The 26,102-nt window shown below is 30.4% G+C and overlaps 1 protein-coding gene across 19 annotated transcripts in view; it reads right to left on the bottom strand.

Moving 5' to 3' along the window:
- LOC127700462 (F-actin-uncapping protein LRRC16A-like) overlaps positions 1 to 26,102 on the bottom strand; it is a 73,535-nt gene that overhangs the window by 15,465 nt on the left and 31,968 nt on the right. For 12 of the 19 annotated variants that reach the window (XM_052203932.1, XM_052203934.1, XM_052203942.1 and 9 more), the window contains 22 exons: positions 25,800 to 25,877; positions 24,883 to 25,064; positions 24,032 to 24,183; positions 23,138 to 23,237; positions 22,370 to 22,424; positions 21,671 to 21,774; positions 20,952 to 21,089; positions 20,517 to 20,610; positions 20,089 to 20,184; positions 18,493 to 18,624; positions 18,000 to 18,116; positions 17,382 to 17,444; positions 16,129 to 16,238; positions 15,026 to 15,113; positions 14,028 to 14,177; positions 13,119 to 13,133; positions 12,249 to 12,272; positions 9,802 to 9,871; positions 7,276 to 7,449; positions 5,002 to 5,043; positions 2,936 to 3,329; positions 1,051 to 1,155 (listed from right to left, as the gene is read on the bottom strand). In XM_052203932.1, the coding sequence (XP_052059892.1) occupies positions 1,051 to 1,155; positions 2,936 to 3,329; positions 5,002 to 5,043; positions 7,276 to 7,449; positions 9,802 to 9,871; positions 12,249 to 12,272; positions 13,119 to 13,133; positions 14,028 to 14,177; positions 15,026 to 15,113; positions 16,129 to 16,238; positions 17,382 to 17,444; positions 18,000 to 18,116; positions 18,493 to 18,624; positions 20,089 to 20,184; positions 20,517 to 20,610; positions 20,952 to 21,089; positions 21,671 to 21,774; positions 22,370 to 22,424; positions 23,138 to 23,237; positions 24,032 to 24,183; positions 24,883 to 25,064; positions 25,800 to 25,877 (2,483 nt within the window). Of the gene's footprint in view, positions 1 to 1,050; positions 1,156 to 2,935; positions 3,330 to 5,001; positions 5,044 to 7,275; positions 7,450 to 9,801; positions 9,872 to 11,932; positions 11,972 to 12,248; positions 12,273 to 13,118; positions 13,134 to 14,027; positions 14,178 to 15,025; positions 15,114 to 16,128; positions 16,239 to 17,381; positions 17,445 to 17,999; positions 18,117 to 18,492; positions 18,625 to 20,088; positions 20,185 to 20,516; positions 20,611 to 20,951; positions 21,090 to 21,670; positions 21,775 to 22,369; positions 22,425 to 23,137; positions 23,238 to 24,031; positions 24,184 to 24,882; positions 25,065 to 25,799; positions 25,878 to 26,102 lie in introns of all 19 variants that reach the window. The other 7 variants (XM_052203948.1, XM_052203937.1, XM_052203933.1 and 4 more) reach the window with 7 other exon arrangements.

Here is a 26,102-nt window from a genome sequence, read left to right as displayed (position 1 = left end):
TCATCATAAGGTATACATTTCTTAAGAATTATTTTGGTTGCCTATAAAAGGAAACTGTTCTAATGGAAGCCGGGAGTCATTTGGAATTACCACAGAGAGAGCAAGAACTCCATACCTTTCTGAAGTATCTATTTTCCATTAAAGACATCTAAAGTTTGGTTTAATTTTACTGGTTGATGCAAGAATTTTTATATGCATAATCGTGTTAATTAATATAGAATTCTTTCTTTGGTTTTTAAATTTAAAATAGTGCAAATTTTAAAATTCATAAAAAATCCATTTCTATTTCAGCTTAAAGACAAACTACTTTGAAGGATATTCTGTTGCAATAAATTGTAAGTAGTTTCATGTCAACCGTGTTAAAATTACATACATATTTCTGAAGAAAATGAAATCATTGTGAGTAAAACTGAATATAGACATGTGTATCAAAAATTATCATAAAAGTTATTGTAAGTTATTAAAAGCAGCATTAATATCAATGTTAATGTAGCATTAAATATTTATGATAATTAAAAAAATTATGCTCTTTGGCTGTATGGTAAAAGCAAACACAACTAGCAAATGATTTTAAGAAATTCCCTCTAATTTTGTTCTTATGCCGCACGATTCCAACCAGTAATAATACATGTAGTAGTTATATAATACTAATTTTGGGGAGCAATTTTATTTTCATGAGTAGAAAAATAAAGTGAATATAAATCGTCATGAGTATGTTAAACTTGGGTCTTCCCTTATATATATATATATATATATAAAAAATGAATAAAAATCACGATAATAAATCATTATAGAGTTGGCTAGAAAGGGCTTAACACAAAAATAAGTTTGTTTGCAGTATTCACGCTAATGTACTCATTAGATATATCTCACATGAAATACTTATAACTTAAAGACAACTTTAACCGGAAATAATAGCATGTTCATTAGGATTCAATACACAAATATTACCTAAGACATTAAGTGAACATTGCTCACCAGACCACTCAATGTAAGCCAAGTTTAGATGTGCAAACAATTTTCAAGATATGAATTTAAAAATATAATTACGTCTTTGATTTTTGGTCTTTTGGAGGTGTTTCTTTTTCTTTTTTATCTTTGTTTCCAAACCATGATTTGCCCCCATCATGCTTTCCATCATTGCTTTGTTTCCGTCTATATTGAGAGAAATGTTGATTAAGAATCTGATTATATATGCATTCTTTCCCCTTGTCTTGACCATCAAGATATCATTGTAGGAAATGTTTTTGGATATAATTTGTGAATGAAAAAAAAAAAACAAAAAAACAAACAATGCATTTAAGACTTACTATGGAATTATTTTTGCTGATTTAGAAAAAATTGCATTTTCATAGATTCTTAATTTTCGTGGATTTTACAAATAATGCATAAAATAGGAAATCCTTTATCATTGTACATTATAATTTGTGGATCACCTATACCTACAAAATCACACAAATAAGGATGAATGGTAGCATTTTCCTAATCTTGATGATCTTGACAGGTAATACAAACAATCAGAAGTCAGTCTGTATTTTTACCATGTTAATTTCTATTTTGTAAATACAATAAAAATATCTATGAAGACGTTTAGTTTGACCAAAAGAAAACAGACTGAATTTTGATATATTGTAACAATCTTATGATTACAGAGCTGTTTTCAAAATAAATATTAGCATTGAAAATTCATACACTACAACTTCTATGATAATTATAGTTTTCATAACAAGTGAGAATTTGATATCACTTGATATCAACTTGAGTTATTTAATTTCAATATAATAATAATAAACAAACCTGTGGCTAGTTTATTATTACTATTTGAATTAAATAACGAGAGTTGATATCAAGCAATACCCAATTCTCATGTATTAAACCTATTTCACTTATCGTAAGCATTCTCTTTGTGTTAAATAGAAAAGTCTGTGTCCAGTTGATCTAGTCTTTTGCACATACCAGTATGACACCACATGTACTGTTCCAGTGTTAAACTTCAACATGAGACGTTTTAAAACTTTCTAAACGCTTCAGAATGTCATAAAAATTTGACAAAAATAAGATTTGCAGGTGAAAATTTGTGAGTGTTTTGTATATCATTGAAGAAATCACATATCACCTTTTGCCATGGAGGAAATGCACATCGATTTCTCCTTTGAAAGTCATCAATGACCTAATGAATAGCCAATAGAAATGTGGCAATATAGTTTCCTAATGCTGGATAAGCTTATCAGATTAACCAATTTTTCGTATCACACTCTGTGCAGTGTCATATCTCTTCATGTGAGAAATAGATAAGGTGCCACAACCATAAAAGAAAGTGATTTTCTTATAATTATCATAATTATTGACTACATATCAAGGTAGTCATTTTATACAAAAATTTACAGACTAGGCAAAAAACTTAAAGATTTCACTATGTGAAATGTTAATTTTGTCAAAATTTAGTAGAAAAAACAAACTTATTTGTTTGAAAACAAAAAACTGTCTTTTGATTCAATCAACCTTAAAATTGCTAACTGACAATTTTAATGTTTTTTTCTGTAATATAAGTTTGTTAAATATATGTTATATATCATGCACTAAAGAACTAGTGAATGTAATATTTGTATATCAAACTTTTCTAAGCAATGTAAAGTAATCTGATTAAACCTACTTCTTATTTTTTTAATTCATAAATAACAAAAATAAAAATTTCAGTCTAAAACATGTATAGTTAGAAACACCATTTTATCACTACAATTAACACTAAAAAAAACCAAAAACTAAACATAGACTTTGGTATTTAGACAAACATTAAATTCCTGCAACTCAATAATATCACAATAAAATCAATGAACCTAAACATAATATTATATATCAAATATGATTTCTGTGTATAGCAGTAAGCAGCTTCAATTACAATTTAAAAAAATATGCAGCACTACTCTCGACTTACACAACTTTTTTGCCTTCTTTTGCTTCTTTTATTGTTTCTGTCTTACTTTGAGCTGGCGTTGTCACCTGATCTTTAACGATTGTTGACTTGAAGAAAATATCAATATTGTTATCTGCATCTGATGCATCTTTGTCCTTCTCTACTAAACTTGACGCTGGAGTTGTTGGACGACCTGGACGATGTGTTCTTAGTCTTCTAGGACGATCTTTGCCGAGGTGAGTTAATGGCGCCACTGTATCTAAATCAGGTAGTGATGACAATGGTGGATCAGCCTTCAAGTTTTTAGCTGGAGTTTTAGGTACTACCTTGTCAACAGGTTTAGCTGCTGTCTTGTCTAGAGATTTAGCTACTGGTTTGTCAGCAATTGTTTCTATAATTTTCTCAACAGGTAAAACTGAAATAACAAATACAGGAATGATTTAATCCTCAAGACAATAAAGCCATTTAAAAAAAAAAACTACCAATGTCCTGAAAAATGGGCCACATCAATCTGCTTTTATTTTTACTGATATTTTTTGGAGTAAAAAAAAAATGTATATTTATATTTCATGATTAAGGAAATAGTTTCCCTTACTTTAAGTTTCAATATAATTGTGGTCTTTGTACTAAAGAATTTATCACACATGACTTACCTAGACATACCAGTAGTCACAATATAATTGGTTGTATGGGAATACTATCAAGTAAGTCTTAAATAATTGAACTTTTTAAACATAAACATTTCCAACATATTTTTCCTTATAAAATCAAAATAGAGGCTCTAAAGAAGAGCCTGTGTGGCTCACCTAGGTCTATGAGCATCTTCAACAATGGACTCTCTCCAACATTGAGGACTAGAATAGAATTCATGACAAAAATCTTCTTTTTTTATTGTTGATCTTGCATTGCTGATATTTTTTTCTGTTTACAATTTCTCTCTATTTTCTTTAATTTTTGCCCAAAACACAAAAAGTTTAAAAAAAAAATATCAATTAAGGCAATCACTCCTATAAAAAGTAAATCAACAATTTTGGCAAAATTTTACTTATTTGTAGATCTTGTCTCGCTGATCATTTTTGCTATTGTTAAAAAGTGTCTATCTATCTTTTATAGATTTCAAGATAGTAGGCAAAAACATAAAATATTGGTAAAAATCGTCATTAAAGAGCAAGTACTCCTACAAGGTGTCAACTGATGATTTTGGCTTTTTTGTAGATCAAGCCTTGCTCATCATTTTTGCTTATTTAAGTTTCAATCTATCTATTATAGTTTTTCAGATATTGGACAAAAATGCAAAAAAATGGTAAAAATCATTATTAAAGAGCAATACCTCCAATAAGGGGTCGTCAGACGATTTCAAGATTGAAAACTTATGTGTAGTTCTTGTCTTGCTGATCATTTTTGTTTATTTAAGTTTCTATTTATCTATAATAGTTTTTCAGATCTTAAGCAAAAACACAAAAAAAATGTTAAAGGGCAATAACTCCAATAAGGAGTCGTCTGTCAATTTTGACCATGTGGACTTATTTGTAGATCTTGTGTTGCTGATTTTTTTGGTGTATGTATCTCTCTATCTATTATAGTTTTTCAGATATTAGGCAAACATGAACACATTTGGTAAAATTCGTCATTTAAGGGCAATAACTCCTATAAGAAGTTGTCTGACAGTTTTGAAGAAAACAGACAATAAGTAGATCTCATCATTCTGAACATTTTTGCTTCCGACAGATTTTCTCCATTCATAGCGGTTTTCAAGATTATAGACCAAACTTGCATTTTACCACCTATGCTCTATTTTTAGAAATGTCAGCCATGTTGGTTGGCAGGCAGGGTCATCGAACATAATTTTTAAAATGGATACCCTCATGATGATTGTGCCAAGTTTGGTTAAATTTGGCCAATAGTTTAAGAGGAGAAGATTTTTGTAAAAGATAATGACGACGACAACGGGCGCTGGATGCAAAGTGATGATAAAGGCTCACTTGGCCTTTTAGGCCAGGTGAGTTTAAAACTAGATTTCTATTTCTTTGACATTTAAATGTGTTTTTTTAATTTGATTGAAAAGCAGAAAATGTATAAGTACAAACCATCTAAGTCTGGGACTTTTGTAAGGTCTTCCTGCGAACCAACTGAAATAATCAGAAAAAATTACTTTAAAATTCCATATCAACATTTGTTTTCAAAACAATGCTGAAAATGTCAGTTATCAATATTTCACTTCTTAGAATTAAAGCAATTTTGCAGGGTTTCTTTTGTGCATATAAGCTATGTGAAGATGAGGATTACAAACTAAATAAGTGCATATAAAAAGCAACATATGTCCATTACCGTATGATTTAATTATCACCAAAATTTAAAGCTAAAATGCCAGCAAAATCTGAATTAACAGTAATAATATATTAACAGCAAGACAACAGTTTAACTACTTTTGGACATTTTTAATGAATTATGTTTAGAAATTCCACATATATTTACTAAAAAAGATATAAAATCATACAACACTGCCAAGTTATCAACAGAATTGACAATAATGAAATGTCAAAACACAAAGTTGTTTATCAAACATAATTAACTTCACATGTTTTTAAGTGAAACTGGCTTCAGAAACAACTAGTCAATCCTGTATATAAAGGTCACCCTTAGGACCAGAGAAATCTGACCTTATTAGAGATGTAACCTTTGATTTGAGATTCAAAATGCATAGGTATCACTACAGTGGTACAATAAGATGGTGACCTGTCAGTACAGTTTTCTGCTTAATAGAGATGACTTTTATAGCAATTTTGACTGTACTGTAAACTCAGAAATTATTGCATGCATTTATTACTGCAATTTTTGAAGAATTGGCTAAAATGCGAAATTAATTATTGCGATTTTAGGAAAAGCTTAATCCAGATATATATGTATCAGATATCATATAGGGAGTTATCATTATTGCTATACTCACACAGATAGGGAGTTATCATTATTGCTATACTCACACAGATAGGGAGTTATCATTACTGCTATACTCACACAGATAGGGAGTTATCATTATTGCTATACTCACACAGATAGGGAGTTATCATTATTGCTATACTCACACAGATAGGGAGTTATCATTATTGCTATACTCACACAGATAGGGAGTTATCATTATTGCTATACTCACACAGATAGGGAGTTATCATTATTGCTATACTCACACAGATAGGGAGTTATCATTATTGCTATACTCACACAGATAGGGAGTTATCATTATTGCTATACTCACACAGAAAGGGAGTTATCATTATTGCTATACTCACACAGATAGGGAGTTATCATTATTGCTATACTCACACAGATAGGGAGTTATCATTATTGCTATACTCACATAGGCTCATTATAGGCATTAATAAAACCTTGCAATAATTTCTGAATTTACAGTATACAAATATGGTATCTATCTGCAAGATTAAGGTGGTACCCAACACCTTGACTAATATTAATTTGGCTCGTTTAATTTTCATAAAATTTTGACAAAATGTTTACTTTGACCCTTTGACAAAAATATAAAAATTTCAAAAAATTTGAACCAACCACTTTATCAGAAAAATTTCATTGGTTATATAGCAGTTTGACAAACACTAATTTTGATCATTGAGAAGCTTAATATTTCCTTTACAATACAACGTTATTAAAACGTTTAGCTGATTTTTACAGAGTTATCTCCCTGTAGTGTTAGGTACCACCTTAATATAAAAAAAGTACAACATTAATTTGAGATTTCATGGAGTTTTAAAGTTGAAATTAGAATTAAGATGTCAAGCTTCTTCAAAAAAGAAATAAACTGAAAATTAGCAGCTAGTTGTAAGCAAGTGAAAAGTTATTTGTTAACATTTCATATAGATCAGTGATATTCTTATTGTAATAAGTGAAAATATTAAACTGTACTCACAAAATAATTATTTACTCATACTTGAATATCAATAGATTTAACATACAATAACCTACCAGTATGTAACTGCCTATTCTCTGATATGAAAATGATTCATTTACAAAAGATAATCAGTAACATAGAAACATTTATTATCTGGGGAAAAAAATTTGAATTTGTTTTCAAATTAAAAACGTAAAACTAAATTTACCTTTTGAAAATTTACCTATTATAGTCAGATATTCTATAATAAGTTTTCAATGTGGTATTAATTGTCTCTGACGTGATGGAACATTAAAACAAATCTTATTAATTTTGGACTTTTGTAATTTTATTCTTCCTTAGAGTTTAGTAAGATGAGTTCAGACATCTTGAATATATTTCTTCCTCTTTTTACTTTAAAATAAAACAGGTAATTTCTATACACTGAGCATGCAGGTCAGTTTTATTTTCTGACCAATACCTTTCTTCCCATTCCTCTGCTCCACTTTTTTCGTTTCTTTGGCATCTTTTACTGTTGTCATGGCAATATCATGAACATTTGAGGTAGAAGGTGGGACATCAGGAGAAGGTGAGGGTGTGGTGTCAGGATTTACACTGTTGTAAACTTCTAAAGCTTTTATTACGTGCTCTGCTTCTACGGAGGAATCAAGCAAGGTTAGCTAAAGCATGACACTACAAAGTGTTCAAAACTCAGAGTTAATATACTCCCTACACCGCAGCTGATATCAACTCTGAGTAATGACAAAGATTTTAATAAAGAGTTCTAAGTTTGGTATGGTCAGTATAGTCAAGTTGGTTTAAACAATTATTTCATAGAAAACTAATTATTACAATATATTTCATTTTCTTACAGACAAAAAATATGCATATTCAAATTTGTATCGGATTCTGTTTGAAGTTTCAAAATCATGCAGCATTGCTTTCATTTTGTTAATACCGAAGATAATTAAGTGTAAAGGCAAAGAAACCTATGACCATACCAACTTTGTTTTGATAGCTTGAATCCTATAGATCTAGCAATAACTAATGTTTTATATTGTGCAGAAAGCATCATGTGAGAATCATTTTGATGAATGAAATATACATATATATATGTGTACTTGAAAACCTTTTTTTCAATTAAAATTGGGTCTGACATTTCTTTTGTGACACAAGCCGTAAGCATGTGCTGTAATTTTATAGCCTCAATAGCATGTGGAAGACATGGTGCCCAAGACATTTTCCCCCATTAGTTCTAATAACATAGCCTCTGGTCAATAATAAATTCAAAGATCAGGAAAAAACAACTGTTGTTCTTAAATAAACTGTTAACACAGAGATATGTCTCGCCTTTTTGTAATTTTGATAGTGCAAATGTTGAAATTAAAATAGCAATACTTTAACATGAAAGTTATGCAAATAATCAAAGTTAATGAACCTTGACTTTAGCTACAGGGCTAAACAATCTCCATAGAAATGAGATGTGCCAGTGCTAATAAAACTGCATACTAAATACCATTGACTTATCATAAGTCATTCCCTTTAAACAAACCTAAACACAAACATTAACTTGTAAACTATGTAAAAGTTTCAAAGTCAATGAACCATGATGAGGGGGTGGGGCTATATAATCTCCATGGAAACGAGACTTGCAAATGCCAATAAATTTGAATACCAAATATCATTGACTTAACATTAGCGGTTCATCTTAAACTGATCTAATCACAAACTAATGCATATGTAAACTAAGTAAAAGTTTAAAAGTCAATAGACCATGACTGAGGGGGTGGGGCCAAATATTCTCCATGGAAATGAGATGTGCTAATGCATTGGCCTACCACTAATGGTTCCCCTTGAACTGACCTTATCACAAACTAATACATGTAAACTAAGCAAAAAATTCAAAGTCAATAGACCATGACTGAGGGGGCAGAGCCAAAAAATCTCCATGGAAATGAGATATGCCAATGCTAATACAACTGCATACCAAATTTCATTGACCTACCAATAGTGGTTCCCCATAAACTGACCTAATCACAAACTTATACATGTAAACTAAGCAAAAGTCAATAGTCAATAGACCATGACTGAGGGGGCAGGGCCAAAAATTCTCCGTGGATGAGATGTGCCAATGCTAATACAACTGCATACCTAATATCATTGACCTACCAATAGTGGTTCCCCATAAACTAGACCTAATCACAAACTAATACATTGTTGACGCCACCACAACCGCTGGAAACAGCATACCTATGTCTCGCTTTTTGACTCTGTCAAGGCGAGACAAAAACTACTAATTCTAATATTGTATACTTTTAAGTGAAATAAATGAAATGCTTTGTGCACATTTATAGCTGAAACAATAGACATTTATTGGTTATTTTGAAAAGATATAAACAATCTAAAACTCATGACAATTAGTCAACTAGCAACTAAGGGAAACATTTCAAAGAGTTTAGGCAGTGAAACCTTTCTAAGTCAAACCATGAGTTATCTCAGTAAATCCAGTCTTTTGGATCTAGTGTAAAATGATCTAAACTTTATGGAGGTTAATTCGAGAAAGGTTTCCCTGTATAAAGAATACATCTTGGAAGAGAATCCCTTCTTTTTGAAGGTTTAATTCTAGAAGGGTTTCGCTATACAGAATAGATCTTGAAAGATGATCTCTACTTTATGAAGGTTAATTCTAGAAAGATTTCACTGTATAAAGAACAGATCTTGGAAGATGAGCCTTACTTTAAAACTTAATGAGGCTGTTATATCAAAGAGCATGTAATGTTAGTATTTTTCTGTCTTTCCAGGAACTGAGGTCTTTTCTAAACCCACTGAATGAAATTTTCTTGTTTCAAGATTTTTAACAATTTTTATGTGAATCATTTAATACAAAAATTTGTTAAAACAAACTGAAAAACAAATCACGTACTTGAGTTAAAAAAACATCAGATGTTTTGCTCTCTTTTCTGACTGTTTTTACCCAATATTTAACTAAAACATCCCAAATTCTTACCAATTACAGTTGGTGGTCTTTGTCTTCTGTTATTGACAGTTTTTCTCTTTGATGCAATATTTGGTGTCTCCTGCAAAACAAATAAATACCCTTATTGGTGTCAGTACAATTGATCATTTCAGACTAAAATTATAAATCAAATCAAAATCTAAACAGTTATTTCCCAAATTCATTTTCAAACTCTTCTTTAGAAATATGACAATTTATTTAATTAATTTTTAATTAAAAAATTGGATGCAAAATCTATTTCAACTTCAACTAATCTCTAAAACATTAAAGAATCTTATAATTTCAGAAAAACAAATTCAGGTATTAAACAGTTTGGTTTGCAAAGGATTACAAAAAATAACTAAGGAATGTCAAGCTAAAATTCTTAAAATAAAATATAAAAAGCCATAAATTCAGCGGAACATAAGAATAAATTCAATAAAAATACTATTCTGAAAATTGAAAGGTAAAAAACTAAATAGAAATGACCAGTTACTCTCATATATCTTCCTGTTTCTAAGACTCACAAAAATTTTATATTCCAAGACATGATATGCCTTTCTATATTTTAATGTTTACTTTTAGATAAATTTTATACTAGATTAATTTTTCTTTAAATGTATGATTTACATAATATATTTCATAATATATCTGAACTTATTATCCTTAATGTATAGTTTAGATATACACGATCCTGTTCAGTATGAAAACAAAAAAAAAACAATGTTAAAGGTACAGGGTTATCATGGTGCAATATGTTTGGTCAGAGTTTAAAGGTTACTCATTGCAAATTTGTTTCTCTTTAATTCTTCTGTGCCACAAATGTGAAAACTGTTATTCTTTTTTCATGATAAAGTTCCATGCCTTATACCAGTTTTTGCATGAGCACATAGAACATAAGATAACTAGAAGCATTCTCAAGTTGAATAGTTAGGAATTATAAAACATTAATACATTTCCTTATGAAACTAATAAGCACAAATCTTAAATGTGTAATAAATAAGTAACAGCTAAGCCAGGAGTGCATGATATGTCTGTCCTCTTTGTCAAAACCTTTTTCTAATGACAAAAAAACCCATATAAATCATAAGGACAAAAAGAGAGAATTGTCAAAATCATAAGGAAAAGCTATTTAACAGTTATAGTTCGAAAAAAAATTGGTGAAAAAAGTCAACAAAATCAAATTTTTGTATGATACTGATGACAAAAGGTCTATTTTTTCAGTCAAAAGCTCGTTACTATTAGTCCTTAGATCATTTCACAACAATCTGTTTAAGCTAACCAGTTATCATATGGCATTGAAAAATTCTTATTCATGACAGAACTGAAGATTACAATTAATGTAAGATATGTCTTGCCTGTGTAACATGTAAACTTTGCAAAGTTTCAAGGTCAATGGACCATAATTAAGGGAGCAGGGCCAAATAATCTTCATGGAAATGGAATGAAAACTTACTCTTCTTAGATAATTCAATAATTATTTTATGTCATTTGATGGTTTTGTGTACATCATAGAATATCTCTGTTGTTGACAGGCATGTTTAAAATTGCAATGATTTTCACAAATCTAACTACAGGACTACTAAAGTGTCTACATCTTGTAATTCAAATTGCAACATATTGGAAGGACTTTTATTTCATGTGTAGTGGTTTTGACAAAATTTAGTCAATGCACCACCACATCGACCTCCCTCCCCCCCCCCCCCCCCAACTCTAAATGCTGTCATCTATAATCAATGAGCACCACAGCACCCCCACATTAAATAGTGTCATCTATAATCAGTGAGCACACCACACACCCCCACTCTGGCCTCATCTATAATCAGTGAGCACCCCCACACACCCACTATAAATGGTGTCATCTGTAATCAGTGAGCACACCATACCCCCCCACTCTGGTGTCATCTATAATCAGTGAGCACCCCCACACCCCCACTATAAATGGTGTCATCTGTAATCAGTGAGCACACCACACACCCCCACTCTGGTGTCATCTATAATCAGTGTGCACCCCTACACACCAACTATAAATGGTGTCATCTATAATAAGTGAGTATTTCTATATATGGGTTAGAAATGATAACTAAACTGTAAGGATAGTTATGTAACACTGTAATAATTAATTACTATATCATACACTTACGACAGGTGTAGAGAAAAATAAAGTCAGACCAGGTGAAGACTGAATCATGCAATGAAATAAAATGAGACAGAAATAAAAGAAGTCTTCTTAACATACATTATAAAATAAATAACAAAAATACAACATTCTAAATGAGAACTTGGCTTTTTCAGAAAAGAAAAAATAAAGTTTAAGTTCATATGGTATATAAATGTAGAACATATCCTATACTTATGTAATACAAGTTCATACATATTCATAAATTTTCATTCAAAGATTTTTTTTCTTTTCATACAAAAGAATATTCTTTCTTAAGCTTTGTATACTGATAACTTACTCCAGTATTCTTCTTGGGGATTTGCTGTCACATAATATAAATTTACATTTTTGAAAATATTTTGAGTACTGAGATTTTATCTTATTCTGAGCATTTTACCAACATAAAAATATATATTACATACATAGATCTTGTTAACCATTCTTAAGTTAAAAATTATCTGAGTGAAGCTCTGGATATAAATATTAATTATGGTGGATCATCGGCATATATTTCCTCAGATAGAAGTTTCTTATACTTTGCCAAAATGTAGATTTTGACATGCTTTTCTCAAAAATATAATAAAAGTATGGGTCACCGTGCTATTTTTCAAGCTACCAGTTGAACAAAATTGCATAGATTATTCATAAAAAACACTTTTTGTGAATAAAAAAGAAATCTATGAGATAGAATTTTGAAATAAAATATGAGAAAATAGGATTTATAATATGCTTTAAGAAAATAAAAACCAAAAAAGGTGCCACCGAACTTGTTTTCTTGCTACAATTAAAAGAGGAAAATTTAACATTCATTACAAAAATTTGACCATTAGAGTTATTTCCCCTTAAATGGCTAAGTTGAAAAATTGATTCGGATAAAAAAAACAAATATGTGGTGTTTGTTAAAACAGTCTGAATAATGCAATACATCACTTATTTTTCTATATTCAAATAAACAGTCTACACATTAATTGCAAATCTGACTCAAAATTTGCAGATTTAAGCAAAGAGCTAGACCGATTGTGTACTGCTATTTTACAATCCAAGATGGCGGTATACAGTTATTCTACCTGAATCTTAATTTGATCTGTTAGATGTAACAGATGTTTGATTAAAAAGCATCACGATGCATTAAAGTTTATTCATGCTAGAGTTGTTTTGTTTATCATACCTTATTTGGTCGCATCTTAAAACAAGAACAGAAAATACACATAATCAACGAGAATGGATCTCTATAACCTAGAAGTAGATGCTTTCTGATTTTCTACTTGGACACTTTTGAATGTCAACCATATACTGTCAATTATTACAGACTGTATGTTGCCCTTTAGAGGTATTTTGATTATTTTTTTCATTGGGTTGCTGTCTCATTGACATTCCACCCACATCTCCTTTTTTATTCATACATTTAAAAATTTGTATTAATATTCTGTGTAACTTTATTTTCTTAATTCCTCATAATTTGTGATTCATATGTAATTATTAAAAGTTTATATGTCAATGACTTAAATATTGAAATCTTTGAAATATTGTAAAAATTTGCATTAACTACACACACAGTTAGGTACATTCTATTTTATGAACCCTAATAGAAAACAACAGTTAATTCTAATGCAAATCACTGCCTAGAAGATAAAAGTTATATTTAATACCTAATTCAATACATACACACACACACACACTAATCTATCCTAATAATTTTGAACAGTTAAGTAACTAAAAAAGATAGTGTTCTACTCTTACGCCACAGGAAGGCTGACACTTTTAACATCTGCCGAGGTTGTCGGTGACAAAGAGCTAGGACAATTTAACCATTTAAAAAAAAGTTAAAACAACCCAATATGACAAGACCACATGGTAAATTCATTAAAGGGTATACCATATAAATATACATTGTAGAAGGATTACATTCTGAAAAATCCAGAACTTAAAAAAGGAAGAAGTTTAATCTTTTTCCTTGTAGTTTTTCTGTGAACAGTAAATTATGCCTCCAGCAAAATATTCTAAGCCCAGCCTATGAGTGTCATGTAAATTTCAAAGGACCAATCCTAAACCCCCAGCAATGTTATTCAAGACTTACAGCAGGAGAACTGTCAGAAGATTTGGAATCCATTGATTTTAGATCATCTGTACTGTCTTTCTCCTGCTTGTCTCCCTTCTCTATCTCCTTTATCTCTTCTTTCTTTACTGGCCTTCCTTGCTTACTCTTTTCTAGGTTCAAATGATTTGTCTAAAAGTATCAATAAATACCAGTAAAATAAGTATTTCATTTCTTTTATATTATAACATAGGTTTATACAACTATACATTCTTGATGAAAGGAATTGGAGTGTAAACATAAATAAACTGAAGCTTTGGATTAGAATTAATTTCTAAACTGATTACTAATGATTACATGAATTTTGAATAAGTGTAAAAACCAAATACAAATTTATCTATTGTCATTTAGTAGCTTTCAGAAAGTTTGCTTCTCATAATGATGCTTGAATAATTCCAAAATTAGAAAACCAGAAAAAATCTTTTAAACTGCACAATTATTTTTGTATGTATGAGGGAGTTCACTTTCTATACATCTAAACAATGTCAAGACATTCATTACTGTGGATTTATTAATATTCGTTGGATACCAATTTTCGTGGATTTCGTGGATCCAGGGGAACCACGAATTTAAATGTTCAACGAATTACAAATTTTCTGAAGGAATGTATGCAGACTTTTTCAAAACAACGAAATTAAAGATCCACAAAAATGCAAGTTTTCCTCAATCCACGAAAATTGGTACCGACGAAATAAAATGAATCCACAGTATTATTTGTGTATCAAACAGTAGTACACAATATACCACATACTTTAGCAAGTGATACAGAAACTCAATCACTTACATATAAATCTAGTACAGGTCAACACTTCAAATGACATTAACTATATTCATTAACAGTAGAGCTATGCCTGGATTAATTTGTATAATTGGTTGTTTACCAGTTACATAGACCATTCAGTCCCCATTTGTTTTCTACAGATATAGATAGTTAACAAAGCAGGTTTTACAATTAAGTTACTTGTTTAATAATTCATTACCAGTTTTTTATGACTCGATGATAAGTTTTCTATCACAGCATCTATAACTCTATCTGATATATGGGCTGCTACTGCAAGGTTCAGTTCACTGGAAATAATTGTAATCAAACATTTTAGATATGATATGAATAAACTAATATATAACATTTTCATTATTGACCCTGGTATATCACAATTTTAACTTTTTTTGTCATTTATTTTGGTTTTTTCATTTTTGTTCTTTATTGATTTCTTATTTTCACTACCTGTCACTTTTCCCTGCCTCAAAAAATAGAAGAAAAATGTTGAGTATAAAACATAAATCTGCTGCAATCTTGCACTACATTAGTGATAATAAGTTGCAACAGTTGGCAACACAAACATTTAATTGATATAAAAGATTTATTTACAAAACTATAATTAAGATCAAACATTTTGATGTAAACTAAAGTACTTTCTTTTGTTACCTATTCTGACATCGGGCTCAGATTTCTTTTAAACTGAGTTTTACTGTGCGTATTGCTATGGGTTTCTTTATTCTACATCGGCTAGAGGTATAGGGGGAGGGTTGAGATCTCACAAAACATGTTTAACCCCGCCGCATTTTTGCGCCTGTCCCAAGTCAGGAGCCTCTGGCCTTTGTTAGTCTTGTATGTTTTTTTTAATTTTAGTTCCTTTACATGTTTTGGAGTTTAGTGTGACGTCCATTTTCACTGAACCAGTACACAATTTTATTTAGGGGACAGCTGAGGACCACCTCCGGGTGCGGGATTTTCTCGCTGCGTTGAAGACCCATTGGTGGCCTTCGGCTGTTATCTTCTCTTTGGTCGAGTTGTTGTCTCTTTGACATATTCCCCATTTTCATTCTCAATTTTATTTTAAAGGACTTCGCCAAGCTTATGTCAGTAACATACTTTTAACGAATTTTGAAAATTCAAGTAGTTAAAATATTCAAATGTAATATTTGTAAAATGTTATAAAAGCACTTCATTTACAGTACATAAATAGAAAATATTAAAATTTAAGCTAAATATCTTTTTTTTTAAATTGAATGAAATATTATCTCCTTCCAAGATAGCTTAGAATAGGTTTGAAAATCATCTCTTCACTTATAAATTGTTTACCTAATTTTATTAAAAACATCCATTTCTATAACATTTAATGTGTGTGTGGCAAAGTCTTCTGGTAAACTGCTCTTCTTGTAACATCCACTATTTAATTCTGTGGAAAATTCCTGCAAGAAATCAAAACGTAGCTTGATTATCTAATAATTAAGTTATAACAATTTTTTTACACAAATCATCAACTCTTTATTGTTTTATATTCATTGTACGAACGGGTTTAAACATTTTGGTGTTTAATGTCTATCATCAGAATATCTTAGTAATTCTATTATATGTATACATTGGAAGGGTCAATTCAATTTGGCAATCCAAAAGTCCATTAATTCTGGTAATACATTAACAATTAAGCATATTCCTTTAAAACATACTCAATACTTATGGAAGGCACTTCAAAATATTTCTTTTCACTTAAAAATATTTCTTTTCCAGTCATTATTGACCTCAAACTCTAATTCAGAATTAATATATTTACATAGTCAAACCTGCCTTAACGTTCACCTCGTTTCAGCGGTCACCTGCCTCTAACGGTCACTTTCAGACCCTCCCAAACATTTTCTCTATATAATATAACTCAAATCAGCGGTCACCTGTCTAACGCGTTCAGCGGTCACCTATTTGTTGCGCGAAATCTTCATTTCAACTTTTAACAACGGTCATTTTAATGTTTTTAACTACAGAAATAATCATGTTCAGTTTCATAGTCAAAATGAAAATCGGAACCCATTTGCAACCGAGATTCTGCAATAGGAGGTGAATTCGTGAATTTCTCGTGTTCCACTCCTTTCTGTTTACATTGAAAACGGTATCACCTACTTATTCTCCACGAATACTAATATATTTTGAATGTTTTCTTCATGTTTACAGCGCTGGAATCTGCCATTTTTTATTCAATGACGCAAGAACCATAACTCTTGGGATTAAAAAGTCTAAAATAGTTTGCCCGGATCCCGACCATAGGCGATCTCGGATCCAAAATTGTTTTCAAAACCTCAATTTCAAAGGTCACCTCTCTTGAGCGATCACTAATGAAACTTCCCAAGAGTGACTGCTGAATACAGGTTTGACTGTATATGATATCTTACCTTATCTTTGGTTATGGCAGTAAATTGTTTGGTTGTACACTGTATATGATATCTTACCTTATCTTTGGTTATGGCAGTAAATTGTTTGGTTGTACACTGTATATGATATCTTACCTTATCTTTGGTTATGGCAGTAAATTGTTTGGTTGTACACTGTATATGATATCTTACCTTATCTTTGGTTATGGCAGTAAATTGTTTGGTTGTGCATTCTAACATGTCTTCAACTGTTTTCTGTAAATAATGAAGAAGACAGATTTAATGTAAAATGAATTTATATAATAATATTAAACAGACAGAGGTAATCTTTCAACAACATATAAATATAAAATGCCTAGAAAATCAACCTAACAATGTTAGAGTAGATCTGATTCTTTACTTCCTCCCCGACCGGGGCTGGAACCTGTACTTTTCACCTCATACTTCTACAACAACACCGCCTAGCATTGCGCAGACCCTTATCCCCTCCTCTAACTATAGCTGATAAATCCGATGGACAAGGTATAATTCATAATTTACAGTTGTCAACACACATAGGCAGGCATGTATATATATATCTTGTAGAAGCTTTTTGTGTTAGATCAATATTCAGAACTTAATAAACCATGTGTCATGTCTGGGCCTTTTATAGCTGACTTTATGGAATGGTTTTTATCATGGCTGAAGGCCGTATTGTGACCTACAACTATTAACATACACATCATTCTGAAATCTGGTGGATAGTTGTCTCATTGGCAATCATACCACATCTCCTTATTTTTATATTTATACCTAAGTACATATACAAACCTTCATTTGATTATCAAGAACTTTCTTCAAGTCATCTGACAGTTCCTTGAGACGTTTACCTACAGGGTTATCTTCCCCAGTCGATTTATCAGCTACATCTTGTAACTGTGGCAGAAGCTAAAAACAAAATATTCATCTTTGTTATTATTCATTCAATAGTTATTACTAAACATGAACTGTATATATTTTCTAATTGATATTATATGGAAATTTTTAGAAATTTCACAAAATGTCAAACTGTAAGGTGTTGAAACTAGGAATTTATAACATATTAAAGAAAAAAAAGCAGAGGTCAGTTTAATCTTTATAGATAAAAAAACAGACTGAAGCAACTTTAATCAGAGTACACAATATTTACTTTCGTTATACCTTAAAATAATCTATACATAAATATAGTCCAAATGTGCACTTAAATAAAAACTAAATATTGAAGTTCTCTTTGGATCTGAAGATAGTTATTATTTAATTGTAAATAGATTAGTAATTATCTTACAAGTTGTGAAGTGTTGGCATCTTTAACAAAGCCATTAGCCACATCTATGTCTTGTTTATAATCGTCAACTGATGGGGTCATCTGTAAAGCATTTACTGTGTCCTGGACTTGTACAACCAATCTGTCAACCATCTAAAATACAATTTATCTACACTTAGTGAGATCGTAATCAAATGTGTCAGTAATGTTGTTGTAATCTAATGTGTCACTAATATAATTGCAATCTAATCAATGTGTCAGTAATTTATTTGTAATAAAAAATGTCAGTAATGTAATTTGATGTGTCAGTAATGTTATTGTAATCAAACATGTCAGTAATATAATTCAATGTGTCAGTAATGTTATTGTACTCAAACATGTCAGTAATGTTATTGCAATCAAATGTGTCAGTAATATTATTATCATCAAAATAAAACATTGCGAGAAAGATGTAAGTATAAAGTAAGTCCAGTAACAGCTTTGAGTAATTGTAATTTAAGATATATTTTCAATATATGTGACATATATCTCTTTATCACATATTTGTTACAAAAACATTGGGTTTTGCATATGCAATAACCGCAGATTTGCCCTAGTCATATTCTTGCCCGGGGCAAATAACCAGTTATTCTGCCCTGCTGTGACGTCATAAGCAGTTATTGTGCCCTGTTATGACGTCATAAGCTTTCGGAAACAACAATAACGGATGGGGAATGTCGATTAAACTGACTGAGGAATTTGTTAAAGAAATAAAGAACACTAATACTAAAAGAAAATCTGACATTGACATTATAATATCCAAGGACTATAAACTTAAACGGTTGGGGAGCTTCGTAATAATGAAGTTATATCAATGAAGGACAAAACATGTATGATCTTGCCAGGTGGATTTTAAATAAGATTCTTTTATACTTTTTTAAGCATTTATATAATATGTGATAAATGGATGATAACATGTCCTTTTCCATATGGGCCCTGGTATCACCCCTTGACCTATATGAGCCCTCGGCTGGCGCCTTGGGCTGATATGGGAGTCTCGGGATGATACCAAGGCCAATATGGAAAAGGACATGTTATAATCTATAATTACTTACTTGTTAAAAGTGTTTCATTATTTGCATACTGTTCTGGCTTATTCAAGCTCTTTGCATGATGGAAATGTTGTAAAGAGTTTTAATAGATAAAAAATAGATAATCAGATCTCCCTTACCAACTCAAAACCTATCTTAATCAGATCTCCCTTACCAACTCAAAACCTACCTAAAAAATCCTTTTTATTTCCAAAGTTTAGGCTTGAAGTTATTCTTGTTGGTTCACATTTTTTCATTTTTATTATGTATCTCCTATATATGAAAATATAGAAGGGCTTCTTATTTAATTTTTTTTTTAAAAATGATTTGACTAATTTAAACCAGTTTTCCTCAGTGAGGTAATTATTATTTGTTCTTGCTTGGTGGTTTTTATGAATAATGCATTCAATGCCAAAGAAAATTTGCATTTGTTGAACAGTTGAATTTTGTGGTTAACCCTATACTCACAAAATGATAAAAATTAGTATTCTTCAGATTATAATGAATCAAAAATAATTCATTTCTTGGTACATATTTGCATTCCTACCTGTTGTGTAGAGCTGAGATAACACCCTTGTATCTTATAATCCCTATTAACCAAGTATTTCTGTGGACTGTGGTTCCTTTGTAACAGTGCCTCAATCTACAATTATAATATAATACAAATGACACATACACATACATGTATGAAACATACATCAAATATTTTCAGTGTAAATTTTTTGGAAGTTGGTTTCATTTGAAACATATTATTGTTGCATATTTGTACAAAGAATCAATTTTATAAATGATTTTCCTGTTTTAAATGTACCCAGAATGCTGTAAATCTTAAACTCTGCAAAGAAAAAACAAATTGTATAACATATAACAAATCCAAATTACTTTGAAAACAGAAAAGTATGCAAGTTATCCTAGCATAGATAACTATAGACCAGCCTATTTCCCCCAAACATAATGTGCTGAGATAGAACCTACCCTCTGTATAGCTGCTTCTGTCTTCTCAGGATTTCTTTGTTGAGCCAGAACCATATCATTTACTGGGGTAGGCATTTTCTTCATTGTGAAATTCCTTCAAAACAAAGATTAATGATTCATAAATAAGTCTTACCATTTAAGCATGCATTTTAACATTCAATAAGAGATAATCAAAATCTATCTTGTTTTTTGCGCCTCCATATAGTTCATAAAGAAAGTCCCGTTGTATATTTTAATTTTAATTTATGTAGCCATCCCGCCCACCAAATATTCTACTCTGTTCAAGGTAAAATTTTCAAAAAGAAGGCTTTGCATGGTGGTTTTATCTAAACCAAAATAAAATAGAATTATATTTTTTTCTTACTTTTCCAATGTATAAATATATAACTTTCTAAGATTCTAACATAGAAGTATAATACAGTCACAATGACCTACTTTTCTAAAGCATCGGCTACATCTTCAAAGCCTTGTGAAGTGACACCATTCTTGTCCCAGATAATGGTCTTTAGTTTGTTGTTTATCTGTAAAGCTTTACTTAACATTCTAGCACCAAAATCTCCCATCTGATTCCCACTGTAATTAAAAATCATTTTACAATTTAGTTGGAAATCTGATATATACAGACAGCATACAAGAGCAGGTCTCTGAAAATTTACATAAATTTTATATGTAAGGCTTGCAAACAGAGTATATTTTCTAATTTCTATTACCAATAAAAAAAACATTAGAATCGATGTAAAGCTTAATTTTGGTATATACAAAGCATTTTTCATCTTTATAATGATATGACAATTTTTTGGGGACTGTTTTTTTTGTATTTCAAATCCTGTAAATACTAAATAATACTTTGCATATTCATTAAAATAAGTTGTGTGACTTACTAATCAATTTAAATTGAAGCTAATATTTCTAGTAATGCTAAGATTTTAACTAGTATGAATCAAATTGCCTGCTTAAAGCACCTGGTATGAAATTATTTTATCAACCTGTATATTGAGTGAGGGGGCTGAATAACACAGATATTAATTTTACATCTGCTTTCCTACCAAACATAGTGAAGATTGTTTGAACATAGTTAAATTCCAGTTTGTGTCCACTTCATGATGTTCTAGTTAAGTGCCAAATACTGACTATTGTTAAAATGCTTTACTCACCTAATATCAAGTTCTGTAAGAGACCCATTACTCCCTAAAGCATTGATCACCAGTGATATATGATGTTTTAGTTTGGAGTCAGCCAGAGACAGAGATTCCAAATCCTACAAATTATATTATTTTGTACACATTAACTTTGAAGATGAACTGTGATATAGAATGTTACTTCAATGAGTACCAACTGCTAATGACAACAAATTGCAATTTTAATTGATTTTTTTGTTTTTAAAATTTGCATCTATTTTCTGTGAAACCAATATTCATATACAGAGGATTTTAGACCAACCACAACATACTACAATGTTACACATTGAAATAAAACATATTTTACAGCAAAGTATTTCTCTTACTCAACTCATTCAAACTTGAGTCAAAGATAAACCTTCTTTGGAGTCTCATCGTCTTTCAATCTTAATTGACAAGGATTGCCAGTTTTCCTGCCAAAGGTTGTGGTTCTCTCAATCAATAAAAATTGGCTGCCATAAGATAGCAAATAGTCCTGAAAGTGGCGCTTACCACCAGCAATCAATAAATAAATAGGCTATTTACTTAAAATTGCCATTGTTTAGTTACACGTACAGCTTAATGGTTGATTTGATCCATCATGAACTAGAAATAGACAATCTCTCTTCTACTGTCATTGAAGAAAACTTTTAATACAAGATTGTAAATACTTGTATAAACTTTATTTTTACTTACACAATCTTCATCCTGTATTAGTTGTACTATTCCATCTAATACAGTTGGTAATTGTCTGAAAATACAACCATTTCAAACATGTAGAAAATCTAAAAATCCAATTACTGTTTTCTTTTAATAACTATGGTATACTTTCTTCATTAATGTTTAATAGTGATGATTATTATAACCAGCTCTTTATTTCAGTAATTTAAACTTTACATTCTATTTGTATTTGTTCTTTAAAAAGTTGCCTCTTATGTCTCAAAGTTACATCTTGATACTGGTGGGAACACACTCTTATTATACTATAATTAAATAATATAAAACCAATAAATTTACAGATATGTGCCAATTAAAGTAAATTAAACTGAGCAAGGTTTAAATTCAATTCAACTTCTATAATTCTATTCTAGTTAATTCAGGTGATCTCTACATCTTAGTAAGGACATCTGAAACAATCAGTAGTATCTAAAACAATGATATACCATAATGCATCTCTATTGGTACATTGTACAGTTACTGTTGCATTATTGTTTCCTTCAGAGTGCCTAAAGCACATAGCAATCATTATGGTCATATCTAAGAGCTTTTCTAGGAAAAACTTATCTATGGGTGTTTACACTACTATTTAAATATTTAATATTTGTGTAGCTGTTGGGGTAGTTTATATGCAATAAAGTTTAAATTAATAAGCTATTCCTGAGGGGGGTCAGAAGAAATTGATACCAAGACCACTGTAGAAATTTGTTTGAACAGTGCTATAAATGAATAGAAACTTGTGCTTACTTTTGTTTTACATGTTCAAAGTTTCTGCCTATTGACAAACGTTTTAAACTTTTGTTTGTTTTTATCCATGGTAACAGTGTTGCCAATCCTTGGTCTAAATCTACAAAAAAAGATATAAATAATCATCATTAAACAATAATATGCCATAAATCTGTAGCATTTATTTTTGCCCTGTAATATTTACTTGAAAAGAGAACATAAAAATTTCTAGATAGAAATTCTAGCTTTTAATGTACCTTGCATCAATGTTCCATCTCTTGTTTGTATACTTCACATTAATGGTTATATAATATGAACATCAAGATGAAGAACAACACAACAATGTACTGGTCTTCTGATTTATATATCATCACTTCATCTTTAATTTACTATGATTAGAAATTCTCAAACTATACTGTATATTTAAACATTCTTTGTGTCATTTTCCAAACTAGAAGTTCAGGCCTTGCAGTCAGAAAACTTTCCAGCACTATGATCATACTCAGACTCAGAAATAAACCAATCAAAAATCTGGATTTTTCATTTCAAACACACATTTTGTACTCTGAGTACTGAGTAAAGTTTTATGACAGAGGGCCCAGCAATCAACATTCAGGTCAAATTTGACACTTGATATCTATAGATCAATCTAAAGTTGTTTTTTTATGAATGAGTTACACCTGTTGACCCAAGGTCAATCGTTGTAAATGATGTCATTGAACAATCGGTTCTTACTGTGAGGTAAAAACATAAGCATTGTGTCATAGGAAATTCATGGCAAAATGAAAAAATATGAGTCGTCTTTTCTAATAATACTGTAAGAAGCAATTTATACTTTCTGTGTCAATGGAGCCAGACTGCTGGAAATCATTAGCTTTACAATGAGATGATAGACAGGTCAAAGGTCGTACTTACTATTATTACTTATATCCAAGCTAGCTATATTGTGTATATTAGCTATGGTACTCTCTATATTCATTGATCCTGACTGTTGGAAGTCATTACCAGCCACATTTAGATGGAGATTAGTCAAATGCATATTACTAGAAATTCCCAACATTAGTTCTCTGTAAAAGAAAATCAATGTTATAATCTTTGACTTCATTCATAAAAGAAAGAAAAGCATTGATCAAAAACAGTCGTGACTTACATATATGACTACCAAATCATTATAGATGATTTGTGCTGTTCTGTTTAGGACAAATCTTGTTTTAATGTTTGTAAATATTTTTATTTATTTGGCTTCTTAAACTTTTGAACTCTGAGGTACCTAATAAGGGTTACCTGATAAAGGTATGTCTATAATATAACTATGTTTAACGCCAACTGAAATTGGTTTCATACAATTACATTACTGTTCTTTTTTATAGTAGAAATTCCATGATCTATAAAAATAAGAAGATGTGGTATAATTGCCAATGAGACAACTCTCCACCAGAGGCCAAATGACATAGAAGTTAAAAACTATAGGTCACCGTATTGCCTTCTGCTCGTTTTCATTTTGTTGACATAAATTATATTATATGAAAATAAAACATGCAAATTAAAAACTTTTTACATAATGATGGCTCTTATCTGAATTAATTCTTAACATTCCTTAAGGCTGTTATGAAGAGAAAAAAAACTCAAACATCTACCTAGTTCTGAGCTCATAATTATTTTCAAATCTATTATTCACTATTGATTAATTTGTATGTGTATTTTTTCATTTACAACAATGACATATATTCAAAACAAACAATTGAAATTAGGTTGGTGTTACTTACTTTAAAGCATCAACTGGTATTTTACAAGATGACATATCTAGATACTCTAAACTACAGGTGCTGGCAAAAAACTGTTTCCATGAAGGCTGCACAGCTATTTCCTTCTTTTTATGTGTGTACACATTTTTTGAAAGGTACAAGTGTGTTAGACTAGTGCATCCTCGCTGTAATGCAACCATCAACTGCAAATACACAATATTTATAATAATTCCAATCACTACCTTTCTGTCAAAGTATCAAAGTGTTTGGTTTTAGGTGACGTTATTTGACGTCATTTGTGCATTTGTTGGGCATAAAATCTACGTCATTAAGTTACTTTAAGGGATGAATATTCTAATAGGGAAAATTTCCATATAACTGCTTAGAAAAATGTGTTAAATGATAAAATTAATATATTTCTTTAGGCAGGGTTGGATTATGTACATAAGAATAAAGATGGGATGTTTTTTTTCTGGCAATGGAAATGACATTCATCAAATGTATTGTGGCATGTAAACAATCCTAACATTTCTTATAACCTAATCAAAGTCTTTATGTATTCAAATATATGTCTGTTTCAATAAATATTTGAAAACTTTTTCTGTACAATTGGCTTTGACTTGTATGGTAATGATTTTAATCCATAACTTAAGTAACTTTGTTTTCATCTTGCTGTTTCAGTATTAAGTCTTTTTCATTCCATGGTATGAAACAAAATTTATAGACGAATCAAACTAGTTGATGAATGTGCCAAATTTAAACTCTTGTAACTCTTTCAACAGCAAATATTCAAAAAAACAAAAAACTATGTATAAGTTTGAACAGAATGAGTTCTGTAGAGCAAATTTTGTGACAGTCAAACCTCTGCCGAGTTTTCAACAGCAAGAACTTTGACAGGCTTTAAACAATAAGTGTAAACACATGAGTGGTCTACTTACATTTTCTAAGGCACATTCTATTCCTGATAAATCTAGATGAGTAATATTATTTGGATTTCCCAGGAATCTGTACATGTTCTGAAGAAAAATATATCATTTTAATATTGCTGTTTTACAATTTGTTCATAAGGTATATATATGTATTGCAAAGTCTATCAAGTATTTGAGTTGAATTATTAAAAGTGATGCTCAATTTGACATAGTACTTTGATCTTAATCAAATCAATAGTGGCATTTCATTCTATAAAATACAAAATCCACTAATGGCTTTAAAAACTGACATTATAACTCATGAATAAATAT

Source organism: Mytilus californianus, unplaced genomic scaffold (genome assembly GCF_021869535.1).
Source record: "Mytilus californianus isolate M0D057914Y unplaced genomic scaffold, xbMytCali1.0.p SCAF_5, whole genome shotgun sequence".
NCBI lineage: Eukaryota > Metazoa > Mollusca > Bivalvia > Mytilida > Mytilidae > Mytilus > Mytilus californianus.
The sequence above is the reverse complement of the archived record's forward strand: the minus strand, read 5'-3'. Positions and strand labels throughout refer to the sequence as shown.